Below are 17,248 nucleotides of genomic sequence, written 5' to 3' on the forward strand. Positions count from 1 at the left end.
AATTTAGAAGAATGAGAGGGGATCTCATAGAAACATAAAATTCTGACGGGATTGGACAGGTTAGATGCAGGAGAAGGTTCCCAATGTTGGGGAAGTCCAGAACCAGGGGTCACAGTCTAAGGATAAAGGGTAAGCCATTTAGGACTGAGATGAGGAGAAACTTCTTCACTCAGAATTGTGAAACTGTGGAATTCTCCACCACAAAGTTGTTGAGGCCAGTTTGTTAGATATATTCAAAAGGGAGTTAGCTGTGGCCCTTAAAGCTAAAGGGATCAAGGGGTATGGAGAGAAAGCAGGAATGGGGTACTGAAGTTGCATGATCAGGCATGATCAGATTGAATGGTGGTGCAGGCTCGAAGGGCCAAATGGCCTGCTCCTGCACCTATATTCTATGTTTCTATGAGAGATTGTGTAGAATGGGCCTATACTCTCTGGAGTTTAGAAGAATGAGGTATGATCCCATTGAAACATACAAGATTCTGAAGGGGATTGACAGGGTAGATGCTGAGAGGTTGTTTCCCCTGGCTGGAGTGTCTTGAACTAGGGGGCACAGTCTCAGGATAAGGGGTAGGCCATTTAAGACAGAGATAAGGAGGAATTTCTTCAGTCAGAGGATTGTGAATCTTTGGAATTCTCTGCCCCAGAGGGCTGTGGATGCTGAGTCTCTGAATATATTCAAGGCTGAGATAGATAGATTTTTGGAGTCTGGGGAATCAAGGGATGTGGAGATCGTGCGGGAAAGTGGAGTTGAGGTCAATGATCAGCCACGATCTTTGTCATGTATCTCACACTACTGTATTTTACCATGCTATACATGACTATAACTAGAGATGACCTGTAACCACAAGCATACCTTACCACCAGGGGTGCACTTGCAAGAGATACTGGATACCTGTCCCAGACAGGTATAAGGCAAGTGTGGCATTCGAGAGCTGTATAATAAAGGTGCAGGGCCTGAGTGACCTTGACTTCAGCATGTGCCGCGTGAGAGAGTCTGTACTGCAGGGACAGGACTTTACAGTGGCGACAAGGATGGGATTACAGAATCCACAGAATGGCGACCAACGGCTCAGATGAAAAATACAATGCTGGAGATAATTGGGAGGACTTTATAGAAAGGCTCCAGCAAAGCTTCGTAACCAAAGACTGGTTAGGTGACGATAAGGCAGACAAGAGAAGAGCCCATCTCTTGACCAGCTGTGGCTCGAAAACATACGCCTTAAATGAAGGACATGCTGGCACCCAAGAAACCAGCAAGCATTTCGTTTGAAGAGTTGAGCACACTGGTAAGAGACCACCTGAAGCCAGCGAGCAGCCTACACATGGCCAGACACAGGTTCTACAACTACAGACGCTGTGTGGGCCAGAGCATACCCGACTTCGTGGCGGAACTTCGGAGGTTGGCTAGCTTATGTGAGTTCTCCGATGAACTAAGGAGAGAAGTGCTGAGAGACTTTCTTATTGAAGAAATTGGCCACGCAGGCATATTCTGAAAGCTCATAGAGACCAAGAACTTGACCCTAGAGGCAGCAGCACTGGTTGCACAGACGTTCTTGGCAGGAGAAGTAGTAACGAGGTTGATCTACACTGCGGGTACGACAACTAACGAAACATCGGAACAAGGGGTTCACAGCGTGAAACAAGCCGCTACCCCCACACACAGACAAAGGCAGGAGAGCAGGCCTTCAACAGCAGGCAGTGGCGCCAGAAGCCATCAAGGGCCACATGAACGGCCGTTCACACCTCATCAACCCACAATGCGAGCAATCAACTACAAACTGAGAGAAGCTCGAGAGAGATCAGCCAGACGCAGCTCATCCTTTGGAAACAATGGAAGCGGTATGTGCTGGAGATGTGGGGGAAGGCACTCATCAAGGGGGTGTCGATTTCAGCATGCTGTTTGCAGAAACTGTGACTATACAGGGCATCTGGCCCGCATGTGCAGAAAAACGGCAGCTCGGCTGGTATATGAATCGGAAAGCGGACCAGAAGACGGTGGGGACAGTACCCAGGACACCGAGGTACAGCGGGTCAACACGATCAATGGCTACTGCTCTTACAACAAGACGCCTCCAATAATGATGAGGGTCCTACTCAACGGGATACCCGTCAACATGGAGCTGGATACGGGAGCGAGTCAATCTCTCATGAGCGCTCAACAATTTGAACAGCTGTGGCCACACAAAAAAGAGACAGATCAAAACTCAAGGGTCGACACCAAACTAAAGACCTATACCAAAGAAATCGTCCCAGTCCTTGGCAGCGCCATGCTCTCAGTCACACACAAAGAGACGGTGAACCAACTTCCCCTGTGGATTGTCCCCGGAGATCTCCCAGCACTGCTGGGGAGAAGCTGGCTGGCAAAACTAAACTAGAAATGGGATGATGTTCACGCCATGTCGTCAGAGGAATGGACCTCCTGCTCAACAGTTCTATGTCGATTTGAACATCTCTTTCAGCCAGGTGTGGGCACCTTCAAAGGGGCTAAAGTCAAAATCTACATCACACAGGATGCTAGACCGGTCCATCACAAGGCTAGAGCTATGCCCTATGTGATGAGGGAAAAGATTGAACATGAACTGGACAGGCTTCTGCGGGAAGGCATTATCTCACCTGTGTAATTCAGCGACTGGGCAAGTCCCATTGTCCCAGTCATGAAGCCTGATGGATCCGTACGAATCTGTGGGGACTACAAATCTACCACAGAGTCTCCCTACAGGCCCAAACCCACTGCCCAGAGCGGAGGACTTATTTGCCACATTGGCTGGAGGAAAACTTCTCAAAACTAGATCTCACATCTGCGTATATGATGCAAGAATTGACCGACGAGTCTAAGCTACTCACAACCATCAACACACATCGAGGCCTTTTCATGTACAATCGATGCCCATTAGGCATCAGGTTGGCAGCTGCTATATTCCAACGCAACATGAAGAGTCTGCTCAAGTCCACCTCGGGGCCGGTTGTATTTCAAGACGACATACTTATCACGGGCAGGGACACCGACTCCCATCTCCGTAATTTGGAGGAAGTACTAAAGCGGTTGGATCGAGTAGGCCTAAGAGTTAAGAAATCCAAGTGCCTGTTTCTCGTGCCCGAGGTTGAATTTTTGGGCAGAAGGATTGCCGCTGATGGAATCTGCCCAACAGAGTCCAAAACCGAAGCAATTCGCCTGGCACCCAGGCCCCGGAATGTCTCAGAACTGCGCGCCTTTCTCGGGCTACTCAATTACTTTGGGAACTTTATGCAGAACTTAAGCATGCTGCTGGAGCCTCTCCACGTGCTACTGAGAAAGGGGTAAGATTGGTTTTGGGGGGATGCCCAGGAATGTGCCTTCAATAAGGCACGCAACCTTCTGTGTTCCAACAGTGTTTTGGCTTTCTTTGATCCAGGTAAAAAGCTAGTTCTTACATGTGATGCGTCAGCATACGGAGTCTAGTGCGTTTTACAACATGTCAATAGTGCGGGTAAATTACCACCCATAGCTTATGCCTCGGGTACGGAATGGTGGAGGAGGCGGCGCTCGCCTGCGTGTATGGTGTCAAGATCGCGTTAGAAACCGACCACAAGCCCCACACGTCCCTACTATCCGAGAGCAAGACAATAAACGCCAACGCCTCGGCGCGCATTCAATGGTGGGCACTCATGCTGGCGTCTTACGATTACGCCATAAGGCACAGACCAGGCACAGACAACTGTGCCGACGCGTTTAGCAGGCTACCCCTGACGGCCATGGAAGAGTCTGACGAACAGGACTGTGAGATAGTCATGGCAATCAATGCCTTTGAATCCACAGGTTCGCCCATGACGGCTCGCCAAATCAGAGCCTGGACGACCAGCGACCCCACATTATCCCTAGTAAAAAGATGTGACTTAACTGGTGACTGGGCAGAGACTCGCGATGCCTGCCCTGAGGACATCAAACCTTTCCCTAGGCGCATGCATGAGCTGTCACTACAAGCAGACTGCCTGATGTGGGGCAGCTGAGTAGTTATGCCTTTGTGAGGCAGAGAGGCATTTGTCCGGAAGCTCCACCGCGAGCACCCGGGGATCATTCTCATGAAGGCCATAGCCAGATCCCACGTCTGGTGGCCTGGCATTGACGCGGACTTGGAGCTCTGTATCCGATGGTGCACTATTTGTGCCCAACTCAGTAATGCCCCCAAGCCTCTGGCCCTGGCCCACCAAACCGTGGTCGTGGGTGCATGTAGACTATGTGGGCCCATTCATGGGCAAAAAGTTCTTCGTAGTTGTAGATGCATTTTCAAAGTGGATCGAATGCACCATTTTAAACTCGAGCACAACTACCACCACTGTGGAGAGCCTTGGAACCATGTTCGCAACGCACGGCATTCCTGACATATTGGTCAGTGATAATGGTCTGTGCTTCACCAGCGCAGAATTCCAAGATTTTATGAGTGACCATGGCATAAATCATGATAAGATGGCACTGTTCAAGCTAGCCTCCAACGGCCAGGTGGAGCGAGTAGTGCAGATCATTAAACAAGTCATGCTCAAAATCCAAGGTCCCGCGCTGCAGGGCCGCCTGTCGCGACTGCTGCTGACATACAATCGCGTCCACATTCATTGACTGGGGTTCCCCCCATGCAACTATTGATGAAATGGACCTTAAAGACAAGGCTCTCATTAATCCTCCCAGACATGCATGAAATCGTTGAGGCAAAGCGCCATAAGCTAACTGAGTACCATGACCGAAATTCGATGGGGAGGTGGAATGAGATCGGGGACAAAGTGTTTGTGCTAAACTATAGCAGGGGTCCCAAATGGTTTGCAGGGACTGTAACAGGCAAAGAAGGAAACAGGCTACTGGTGGTACAAATGGACAATGGCCAAACCTGCCCGAGGCATGCAGACCAAGTCAAAAGAAGATTTACCATCAACACTGCTGCCAGAAGCAGACTACAATGTGGAACTCACACCATACCTGGTGGATAGACAGAGGTAACAACCTGAGGAAAGGGCAATCCCAACAGACAGCCCAGGCGAGACACCAATCATACTGAACGAAACAGACAGCCCTGGCGAGATACCAGCAATCACACCAAAAGAAAATCAGGTACCAAGGCAAACAACTGAACCACAACTAAGACGCTCCATGCGAGAGTGTAGACCACCTGAGAGACTGAACCAATAAAGACAATAAGACCTTGGTGGAGTGTGAGGTCATGTATCTCACACTACTGTACATAACTATCTTACCATGCTATACATAACTGTAACTAGAGATGACAAGTTTACCTTACCACCAGGGGTGCACTTGCAGGAGACACTGGATACCTGTCCCAGACAGATATATAAGGACAGGTCTCAGGCAAGTGTTGCATTCGAGAGCTGTGTAATAAAGGTGCAGGTCCTGAGTGACCTCGACTTCAGCATGTGCCTCGTGTGAGTCTGTGCGGCAGGGACAGGACTTTTCAATCTTATTGAATGGTGGAGCAGGCTCGAGGGCCCACACCTGCTCCTATTTCTTATGTTCTTATAGTGCCCAATTAAAGCACTACATCATCATAGCAAGATTTTAGAAGACTTGTACTCTACTGTTGTAGCTGCATATTGTCACATTCTAATCATATACTCCTTATGAAGGGTTTTGATGGAGTAGGTAGGAAGAAACTGTTTCCACTCAAAAGGGTTGGTAACCAGGAGGACAAGAAAATCGTCAAATGAACCAGAGGCAAAATGAGGAAAGCTTTTAAAACTTAAAAAAAATAAAATAAAACACAGCGAGTGGTTATGATCTAGTGAAAGGGTGGTGGAAGCAGATTCAATAGTAGCTTTCAAAATTGAATAAATACTTGTAAAAGGAAAAATTTACAGGGCTTCGGGGAAAGAACCAGGGGGTTGGGTCTAATTGGATAGCTCAGTCAAAGAGCCAGCACAGGCACAATGAGCCAAATGGCCGCCTTCTGTGCTGAATTGTTCCTTTACTCGTATGCACAATGTGACTTTCTGTGAATGTGCAAAACGTTACAAGATCCCATAAGAAGCCATAATGTCATCTGTAATACAGAATACCGAGATTTGTAAAATATCTGCACATGCATATTCTTACCATAAATAGGACAGCAACAATATTTGTCAGATAAGCTGGGCTACGGTCCTTCCAAGTCAGTTTCTCCTTTTCAGTCTGTAATTATAAGCAGAGCCAGTGAAAAAAGTTAATCCCTCAAGGTTATCTTTCAACTCAAAGATGTGCTAGGAGCTTCTGCTCAAAATAAGTCCTTATTTGAACCATGAAGTCCATCAGATTTCACCTGGACAGCATGGTGGTTAAATAATACAAACTACTAGACACAAATGACATCTTTGCAATCCGTGTAAGTGTCTTCATGGGAACTATATACTAGACCCATACCAATGTTCAATGTATTCGAATGTCTGATCTCTGTCTGGACATAAACTGCCAAACATGGATATTGCTTGGCGAACTAACACTCTTCTATGTTTTCATAAGACAGCTCCTTCTAACTGCAATATTCCAAACTACTTCAAAAGTAATGAGTAGAACATCACTTAAAATTTACAGCACAGAAACAGGCCATTTGGCCCAATTGATTCGTACCAGTGTTTGTGCTTCACATCAACCTCCTCCCACCCTACCTGCATATCCTTCTATTCAGTAACTTCATGCTCTAGCTTATAGATTCTTTGAACGACATTATTAAATTACCATGTCGTTATACCGCTGCTTTCGAGTTGAAGCAAATTGGTTTTGGATAAACATCAAGGCAAAAATGGCCGATTGGCGATCTGACGCTCAAATGCATTGAAGCAAGAGTTGATGCACCAGCTAGTGCAAAGCCGAACATAAAAGTTTTACAGCTGGATAAGTAAAGTTCCAGCAAACATTTGAAAACTGACATTTTAAAAATATTTTAGATCATTGGGAGGAGACTCACACCATCAAAGACTCTGTCTGCATATTAAATATGCTGCGGCAGAAGCCCTCCTTTGTGGGACAGGGAGGGATGAGCAACCTGCAGTCCAAGTCAGGGCTGCCCCCGGTGCAGCATTTCTGGTCGAAGAGCCACAGAAAGCTATTGACCCTGAAATTCCAGTCTCTCCGGGTGCGTACGATGTGCGCATGTGCCCGGAGAGGCCCGACAAGTTCCAGGTTTAGATGAGCAAAGCGCATGAACCCGGCACTTGTGATCTGTCAAAATGTCTTTTTAGACCGATTCAACGCATCCCCGGGAGGAGATTTGGGCTATTTGCCCCACTCTTGCCCAGCGAATGTCCTTCAAACATTTATGCCTGGTAAAAAAATATTTTTTATTACTTATTTTTATGTTAAAAACCCTGTTTATGAAGGCAAGTTTATTTTTAACACTATTAAAACATTTTTTTTTAATTCAAAATTTTTTCCTTTCCGCTAAAACATTTAATTTAATGCAATTTCTAATTAATTTTTAAAAAGTGAAAGTAAAAAAAAAAAGAGCTCGAAGCTCAGAGCTCCCATTGCTATCAATGAGACAACTACATTGTGATTGGTGGCCCAGGCCCACGTGATCCTAGGCCCATGTGATCCCAGGAAGCGCTTACGATCCTGGGACGCATGGGCCTCTACGCTGGGCTGTGCATCGAGGCCTCAGAGCGCAAGTGTTCCTTCCTCCGGGACCACCAGGTACTTTTGGAATTTTTATTTTGGTCGGAGGCAACCACCCGCAATTTTTGGCCCATTACTTTTGAGATTGTATGAGGCAAATTTGGGATTTTGATAAAATTGTAAAAGCGTTTGCTCCACGTGTTGTATGATGGACAAGAATGAATCTGGAGATCTCTATTACCAGGAGGCTATTTTGCAATCAGTCAATCATGCAAGTTATACAATAGGTACACTCTTAGTTTTCCGATTGTAGCCGGAACATCTCCATCAGTGGCTTCTCTTCGTATACCTGCAACATTACCTCCAGAATCGGCAGGGGATTTATTCCTCACCCCCACTCCACCAAGACTGCATGGTGTCACTTGGCAAAATCATCCCTTGGATTGCATGGTCAGACTGCTTATATGGTATCAGGTATTGGACGGACCACATTTTCTGCCAGTTGAACATTATCGTCTTCCAGTTGATCATCATCTTTGGACTCTGCCACAAATTTCATGCCCTTGCCACTGATTCCATGTCCCTTACTGTCTCGGGCTGAACCAGACTATTGACAAACTCACCATCCTGTTGTTGATGCTGACCAGAACACAATATAGCCACCAACTTGGGCCAAATGTATCATCTTCTGTGTATTTCATTTTTTTTTTTATATAGTTCTAGCAATATAGGTTTACTAGGACACTCAATGGACAATTAAACTAAACTTAAAGCTTAAAGGTCTGTAGAATGAACACATTAAAAATTCAAGTAAAGAATCAAAAATTAGAGCTGGACTTCCACCAACCAGATGCATTGCTTTGATCGAACAACTTAAATTCTGAAGTTATGTAACAAAGCTTTATTTATGACCTCTAGCTTTGGTCTCCCCCACAAGTGAAAATATTATCTCCACATTTACCTCATCAAACCCTTTCATTATCTTAAAGGCCTCTATTAGGTCACCCTTCTGCCTTCCCTTTTCTAGAGAAAATAGCCCCAGTCTGTACAATCTTTCCTGATATTTTTAACCTCTCAGTCCTTGTAAATCTTTTTTGTACCTTCTCCAGTGGTGACCAGACTGTGCACAGTACATCCCAATGTGATTTAACATGACTTACCTGCTTTTCAACACTATCCCTCTCGAACCCCAGTGCTTGGTTTGCCTTTTATTTTTATTTTTTTTAAATGGCCTTATTAAACTGCGTCACTACTTTGTGATTTGTGTATCTGTACCCCTAGATCCTCTATCCCATTAAGACCCTTATTATCCAAGCAGCCTCCTTATTCTTCTGACCAAAATGCACCACCTTACACTTAGCAATATTTCAATTAATTTGCCACTTAAATGCCCATTCTGCAAGTTTAATGTTTTATTAATTATTGGAGCGAGAGATGTCAGGACTCTTTGCTCTATTTCTCTCACAAGACCAAAGACTGGTTAAACGATCTATCTCAGGTGAACCTGAAGTACAAACATCAGTCACAATTGTGAATTCAATGAATGTGGGTCACATCTTTGCAAGTTCAGCACTCCAGCAAGGTAGCTAAGAGCTTGGTCCCATTACCTCCCATTTAAGTCATGTTATACTTTCCACTAAACTTGCCAATTATATCATTGCAGTTTTGTTTAGAGTCCAAACCTGGTAAACACAAATTAAAGCTGTTTGATATGACCAACGTGTGACATTAAATAAGGACAAACTTCAAAACTAGAAGCTTAGCACATTTAAATCCCAGTGACCACAATAACACCATTGAAGCTACTACTAGTTAAGCGTCACAAAACAAGTCACATGGTGCACAAAGATCATTAATTACATGCACGGTGACAACCAAACTAAGGTGACTGGGAACAAAACTGTATTAAAGGTGTCTAGACAAGTACTCTCATGCACAGCCATTCTAATGCGCTGTATTACTGACTATCAAATAAATTTAATAGTGAAATAGTTTTGAAAAATAAAATCCATTAGCTTGTTGAGAAAGACTGCCACTTCAAAAGCTTCTTAGAAATAATTTAGATAGATTTTGGTACAAATGCTTCATTCGCTCATTAATGGATCAAACATTTCCCATGTGATTTAATTATGTATTATTATAAATGACAAATGCATCTGAGCCAGCATCTCAGAGATGAGCCAAACCAATACCCCTTGAAGATGTTGGTAATCCCAATAAGAAGCAATTCAAACTAATAACCCCCTAAATCAGGCACACAATCTTCATTTATTCACTTAGTTTATTTATCGACAGTGAACTGAAAGTGCAAGAATTGGTTGATAAAATTATAGTAGAATGTGACTGTAATAGCAGCTGAAATTAACCAATATATTTTACTGCAATGAATTGCAATTTAAGATGCGAGAACACCAGTGATCATATATCTATACATATGTATATCTATATATAGATATATTTATATATATATTTTTCTAAAACAGCAACCTTGGCCCCATGTCTTTCTGAACAAACTTGGAAAAAATACAAGCATTATTATTTTCAACTAGTACCAATTTCACCCCAGCCATGGCAGACCAAACTTTGTTTTTCCATTTGTTTGGGTATTCCTCCACCGCTTCCGATGACTTCTGAGGTCAGGCAGAGAAAAGGACCACATAGGCACAGTGTTAAATTCAGTCACACAGCATCATGACAGACTAACAAAGGGATCCGATACCAAGCTATTTCAATTGTTGACTTTTTTTTTTAAAATGGGGAGGGAGTGAGAAGCAATATTCTTGTACTCAGCAAGGTGAAATGTTGACATCCATTTCTGAAGCTAGCGTTGGCATCAAACCCATTCAGGTCAGGTAGAGCAGGTGCCAGATGCAGTGAAGTTCCCTCCACTCTCTTCTGACAACATGCCTTTAACCCCAAAACACTGAAAGGCACCTCCGATGGTAACAAGGGTAGATTTTCCCCTTTACTTAAACAACTCAGTAAGGCTAACAATAATAGGCAGTCTCATGTTGGGTTGAACCTGCCAATCTCATTTTATGATGCAGCCAAAGAGAGAAGATGTTCAATTCAGCAGGCTGGATGGGATTCAAACCCTAATCCCAGATTTGGAAGGACAATGTTACAAATGATTTATTTGATCAGCCCCAGTCCCTGAATATCAAGTTATTTAATAAAGAAGCACATTAGTTAACACGCAAGTACAATAACTACAACAATAATTTGTTTTAAAAAAAATTACATAAATCAGTAATAATTGCAGCAACAGAAATGGTGACATTTTGCGAAGACTTTTATAAAAATATTTTACCAAATTTAAAAATAAACTGCAAGGTTTAATTCCATTGAAAGTCCGTCCATACCTCTTCCTTCGTTTGAAGTTCTTTCTTCAGAACTTTACTCAGAACCCTGGCCTCATATTCAGGCCGTGGATGATCCTGAGCATTTCAAAAAGAGAAAGAAAAACTCAGCATAAACAAATTGAAGATAATTATTTTAAAGCGATGTAAAATGTTTAGTATAAGTACGGCCATTTCCACCCAATAAACCATTACTAGAACCACCCCTCATCATTACTTTTCTCATCCTGGTGCAAGAACCATTACAATCACTGGAGGAGCTAAACTTTTACTGGGGTGAAGCATCAAAAATTGTTTCTTTTATTGAACCTCACCAACTTAGAATTTGTTTGTGCCCATCCATGACTACACTCACGCTTGGTCTCGAATCAAGGTCTGACTCATGGTTTACATAAATTATTATAGTGCCATAACATTTACCAGTTGCTGCCCACAATCTGTATAGTATTCACTGTTATACACAAACTTTTTTTTAAAATCAAGAACATTTTCATCTACTGCAGGCAGGTAAGTAGCATTTGGTTTGGTGAAACTAGAAGCAATAGCCTCCATTCTACTGCCAGCAAATGTCACTGCCTGAAGGTTCCTGCCCCTCGTTTTTCAGTTTGCAAGCAAAGAGCAAAGGATCAACCTTCTCAGATGTGACAGACAATATCAATGATCCAAATTACAAACAAGATCATATTGAGAGAAAACATCAAACTAAACTCAAGTCATGAACTGGATGCCAAAATCCTTAGTTCAGATTCAGAAATGACTTCAGGTGAGAGGGGGAGACAATCCTGCTGTGGTTATGTGGGATAGCTTGCTGCAATTATCGGGCTACAAATGACAGGAGGCTTATTAAAATAGTTTTACATCTGATGCCGATAGCGGCCAGATCACTAAATGGACAAGCGAGGAACATGTCTCTAAGGCAGCAATGACCGAGAGAGGACACAAAAAAAAAGGTTGAAATGAAACTCTCTCAGCAGGTATTGCCTCATGAAAAACACAACTCCAGCCATTCCAGTGCTATACTTTTTAATTGGATAGTGTGATGTTGAGGGCTGCTACTTTGGTCCTCATTAAAAATGGAAAAATTATACATGAGCAGAGGCTCACCAGCTTCTAATGAACATAATATTGCCACACGAGGGATAGTCATTATTCTACTCCTGAGGTCCCAATGGAAAGAGGCATTCTGGGCAGACGAGCAAACCTAATGAAATAATTGGGCAGGGAATTGAGGCCAAGATCAGATCAGCCATAATCTTTTCAAATGGAGGAGCAGGCTCGAGGGGCCAAATGGCCTACTGCTGCTCCTATTTCTTATGTAACTGAGTCGCCCACAGCAAGATTCCCTCGTCCAGGCAGGTAAAAATCCCAGGTTAAAGAATTACCAAAAGCATCCATTTTTCCTACAATGGAACATGGAGGAACAGTAAAAGCACCAAAGCATAAAATTATTAGTTTTAAAAATGTGTTGGATTAAATCCCTCTCCCACTCCCACCCCACCCCCCACACACACTAGCAGAAACAGAACTGTCATAATTAAGCAAGCTCGAAAGACATACAGTATTTAAATTTTAAAAATTCCAAACCTTCAATCGCTCCTTCAGGTAGTCAGCAACAGAAGAAGAAACAAGTATTATTAAACTGCAAAAAGAATTGTGACAAAAGATAGTGTGTGTTCAATATAAATCGAATAATTTTTAGGAAAGGTGTTTGAGGGCTAACCTCCTCCTCTTCAAATCCGGTCAGATCCCATTTGTAATTCAGCCTCATTTGGCATCTTTTCCAGTGTTCCATAAACATGGCAGCTGAAAGCAAAATTGTCCTCAATTAAAACATGTGGATGGACCACTGCTCTCTCAGAAATTTCAAAAAACAATGCAAAGGATTGTTTAATGATCTAAAGGGTTTTTTTTTAAAAAAAGATTAGTTTAAAATCATACTTGCACACTCCTCTCTCCTCTTGGTGCAAAGTTCCCAGTGATAAAAATTTTTTGTTTTACTCTAGGGAGTCTAGGGTTTTGCGGAGCGGGCAGGGAAGTGGAGTTGAGGCCAAGATCAGATCAGCCATGATCTTATTGAATGGCGGAGCAAGCTCGAGGGGCCAAATGGCCTACTCCTGCTCCTATTTATGTTCATATTATGTAAAATTATTATCCTTAAATGGAGACATTAAGATAGTTTGGGGCCAGAATCATATCCAGATGAAGAAATGAAAACATGCAAGATAGCTAACTTGGGGTTTATTTATACTACAGCTGTAGTCTCAATGTGAAGCAGAAGCCATCGTCTTCAGTCCCCGTCACAAACTCTGTTCGCGAGCCACTGCCTCCCATACTCTCCCTGGCAACTGTGAAGCTGAACCAAACCATTTGCAACCTCGGCGTCCTATTTGACCACGAGAAGAGCTTCTGCCTCCATATCTGCTCCATTATCAAGACTACCTAATTCCACCTCCGTCGCCCATCTCTACCCCAGCCTCAGATCATCTGCTGAAACCTTCATCCACAAGGTTTTAAAAAATTGTATCGTTCAATTATACACACAATTAGAAGTATCTAGGGCTGGATAACCAGATGCAGTAAATTCCTGCTCACCCCAATTTCCATTAGCAAAGTCGATTCCTGGATAGAAATTGATCCTCCAGCCAATATGACACTGGTTTGAATATTATGTTGCTTTAGGTAGGAATGATTCCAAATCACCAGCTCTTCCCTGCTGTAATGTATGCACCCGTGAGGATGCTCACCAGGTTTGTCGAGCTGTTGCTTGGCACGCCGCCTATCCTGGGCCAACGTCCGGTTCGTGGCCAGTGCCATCGAGTCGCTAAAAATGGCACTGGGCCTCGACTCCACGAGGTGAGTCAAGGAGGCTCAAGCATGTGCGGCGATCCAGTCCGAACTGACTCCCGCCCATAGGTTCCGAAACCCCCCTTGGGTGCCGGCGGCTCACAACTTGAGCCTCCGCCAGGAAATCCCTCCGTGCCCTTCAGTTCTGCGCGGAGGGGATTCCTGTACGGGCTGCTCTTGCACACTCTCCACTTTGCCATCCTTGTCTGCTGTCCGGACAGGCCATGGCACACCATCTTGCCATCTGGAGGAGGCTGGGGTCCCCAACGGACTGCATTCTATGCGGGAGTCCTCCCTTTAATTATTGGGGACTTGACCTGGAGTGTGTTACATGGGGCAGTCCAGTGCAATAAGTTTTTAAGTTGGTTCACTGATTCCCCGGCCTCCTGTAATTTCTGTGGTCTGGAAGAGTCCATGTTCCATGTTTATGTTCAGTGTATGAGGTTGCAGCCCCTCTTTCATTATTTGAAGGGACTACTCCTCAATTTTTGGCTGCACAGTCCCACGCTCCTGATCTTTGGGCATCCAGTGCGGAGGGGAGCGGGCAGGTCAGAGGGCCTCCTCGTAGGACTGCTCCTGGATCTGGCCAGGGTGGTCATTAACCGGTCCAGGCAGCGGGCAGTCATTCAGCCCATCTGCCTGCCTCTCTTCCGTGGTTACGTTCATGCCAGGGTATCCCTGGAGATAGCGCACACGGTGTCCACCAGTACGCTTGCGGCCTTCCACGAGAGTGGGCACCAGAGGGACTGGAGTGAATCATCAACCCCGGCAAGCAAATTTTAATTTGACAATAGTTTCAAAAGTTAAATTTGTTTAATATCAGTTTTAGTTCCCCTTTAATAAGGGGGCACTTGTATTAACGTTCCTTTTAAAGCAGTTGTAGAACTGTTGCATTGTAAGTGGCTTAGCCAGTCACATGATGTTTACAAGACTCAATAAAACCCCGGTCAGTTGGGACTAGGTCATCGATGAAGAAGATTGCAGTTGTGAGCCGAGTGGATGAACTGGTAATGTGCAGTGTGATGGTTAAACCTTTGTTAATAAACCAATTAGTTCTTAATAGCAATGCGTTGCTATGAATTCTTAAGCAAAAGAACCCATGAAGAAAATACATGACACCTGCCAGAAAAATCATAAATTCAACTGGTGATGAGGGGCAGATCTATTGGAGCAATGATGGGGCAGATCAAGTTTTAAAAAAAAGGGCAGATAGAGTTGTTTTTTTTTAAAAAAAAAGTGATGCTTTTGACAAATAATGAAAATTATTTGTAAACCAGTACACTCCAAAATGCATACTCTCTTCATTGCAGACACATTTCATTTTCCAATGTGAATAATTTTACATTTATTTTCATCTACCACTTCTTAGCACATTTACCTAACTGAACCAGATCCCTCGAAATGCAATCAATCACTCTGCTACTGGCCATCAGTCCACACAGCGCTATTAGAAATGTAAAAAAAGACACCCTACAAGTTGTTTACAACAGCTGGGCACTCGGAACAAAGCCCTGTGGAGTTCCCCTAGTCCCTAATCCTCAGCCACAACTGTTGTCAAATGAGATTCTGCTAAATTTTCTCAGTTTCTAGAAACTTTGACAGCAGGATACTGGCCTGTGACCATCATGGTTCAACCTTGATTCCTTTTCGTGGTCAAGCATGATATTCACTGTGACATTTAGAAATGGCAACACTAGTGGACACCTATAGTGCAGAGGAACAAGTCTGGCAAGCAGCTAATACACCTTGGCCTAAGCTCAAGAGAACTGGTTATTAGGGTCAATACTTGAAGACATTGAAACTTACTTATGGCTGAGCGCTTCTACTTTGGTGATAATTTTGACACTAAACTATGGCACTCATGATTTTCAGTGATGAAGCCCTGCAGCTCCATTTTACACACATGGCTTAAAACTTGAAGGATAGTGGAATTGGCCCCAATTTGGAAACTGTTTTCCACATGCTCTCAGCATCTGTCAAGGAATTTGGAGCCAATTTCAGAATTCCAACTCTGGTGAGCTGATGACACGGACTTTATCGTCATAATGATGGGCCTCCTCTCCTCTTGCCTGATCTTTCATTAATTGATGGATGAGATGTTAACCCGAGGCTCTGTCTGCTCTCTCAAGTGGACATAAAAGATCCCATGGCACTATTTCGAAGAAGAGCAGGGGTGTTTTCCCTGGTGTCGTGTCCAAATTTCATCCCTCAATCAACACAACAAAAAGCAGATTGTCTGGACATTATCACATTGCTGTTTGTGAGAGTTTGCTTGTGCGCAAGTTGACTGCTGCATTACAACAGTGACCACACTCCAAAAGTACTAATTGGCTGTAAAGTGCTTTGAGATGGCCGGTGGTCATGAAAGACACTATATAAATCCAAGTCTTTCTTTCTTTATTTAAACTAGGGATAGGACTGGACGCCAACATTCAGTCGTGTTGTGTGACACTAAATGTTATCTGATTTGTGCTGAACCCGGATGCAGTCCGCTCTTATGGATTGGTGGCTGGAATGCTTGTCTTGATCAGCAACCTCCTGTTTAAGGTCATTACCATTAGCCTAGTTTTGATTAGATTGTGTACATAGTATTCCTTTTAAAATGCCAACAAAAGGATACCAAGATAGAGACAAAGTGGTCAGTCTTGTGGTTTGTTGAGTACTTCCAGGTAATTGGTAAGTCAATCAATTCTAAAAATATTTTTCTAGTTCTTATTCCTGTTTGAGATGGTTCTGTAAGCAAATTAGATACTGCATTTGCCAATAATACAATGCAACAGCGATAAAGTGTCAAAGTAATTAATTGACTGTGAAATAGTTTGGGATAAATGCAAGTTCCTTCCTTCTTAGTTGGAGAAATAGAAAAATGCAACAGTAACTGAAGGAGAGCACAGCACATCCCAATGGTTTTTTGTTTTCTCGTTGACGCCTCTCAACCCTTCCACAGTCTCTAAATTGTCACACTGCTTGTCTGACATCAAGGACTGGATGAGCAGAAATGTTCTCCAATTAAATATTGGAAGACCGAAGCCATTGTCTTTAGTCCCAGCCACAAACTGCTTTCCCAAGCCACCGACTCCATCCCTTTCCCTAGCATCTGTCTGATGCTGAACCAGACTATTCGCAACCCAAGTGTCATATTTGACCCTGAAATGACCTCCCGGCCACATATCCATGGCATATCTAAAACTGCCTATTTCTACCTCTAACAATGCCCGCCTCTGCCCCTGCCTCCTCTTATCTGCTGCTGAAACCCTCATTAATACCTTTATTACCTCTAGACTTGACTACTCCAATGCACTCCTGGCTGGCCTCCCACATTCTACCCTACGTAAACTTGAGGTCATCCAAAACTCGGCAGCCCATGTCCAAACTTGCACTAAGTCCCGCTCACCAATCACCCATGCTGGCTGACCGACATTGGCTCCCGGTTAAGCAATGTCTCGATTTCAAAATTCTCATCCTTGTTTACAAATCC

General features: G+C 43.8%; 1 protein-coding gene across 1 annotated transcript in view; it reads right to left on the reverse strand.

Moving 5' to 3' along the window:
• The window catches only part of ano1a (anoctamin 1, calcium activated chloride channel a), a 379,673-nt gene that overhangs the window by 112,639 nt on the left and 249,786 nt on the right, over positions 1-17,248 (reverse strand). Inside the window, exons 13-16 of the mRNA XM_070899592.1 lie at positions 12,647-12,729; positions 10,930-11,004; positions 10,120-10,197; positions 6,074-6,148 (exon numbers count right to left, since the gene is read on the reverse strand). Of these exons, the coding sequence (XP_070755693.1) occupies positions 6,074-6,148; positions 10,120-10,197; positions 10,930-11,004; positions 12,647-12,729 (311 nt within the window). The remainder of the gene's footprint in view (positions 1-6,073; positions 6,149-10,119; positions 10,198-10,929; positions 11,005-12,646; positions 12,730-17,248) is intronic.

This window comes from Pristiophorus japonicus, chromosome 14 (genome assembly GCF_044704955.1).
Source record: "Pristiophorus japonicus isolate sPriJap1 chromosome 14, sPriJap1.hap1, whole genome shotgun sequence".
NCBI lineage: Eukaryota > Metazoa > Chordata > Chondrichthyes > Pristiophoridae > Pristiophorus > Pristiophorus japonicus.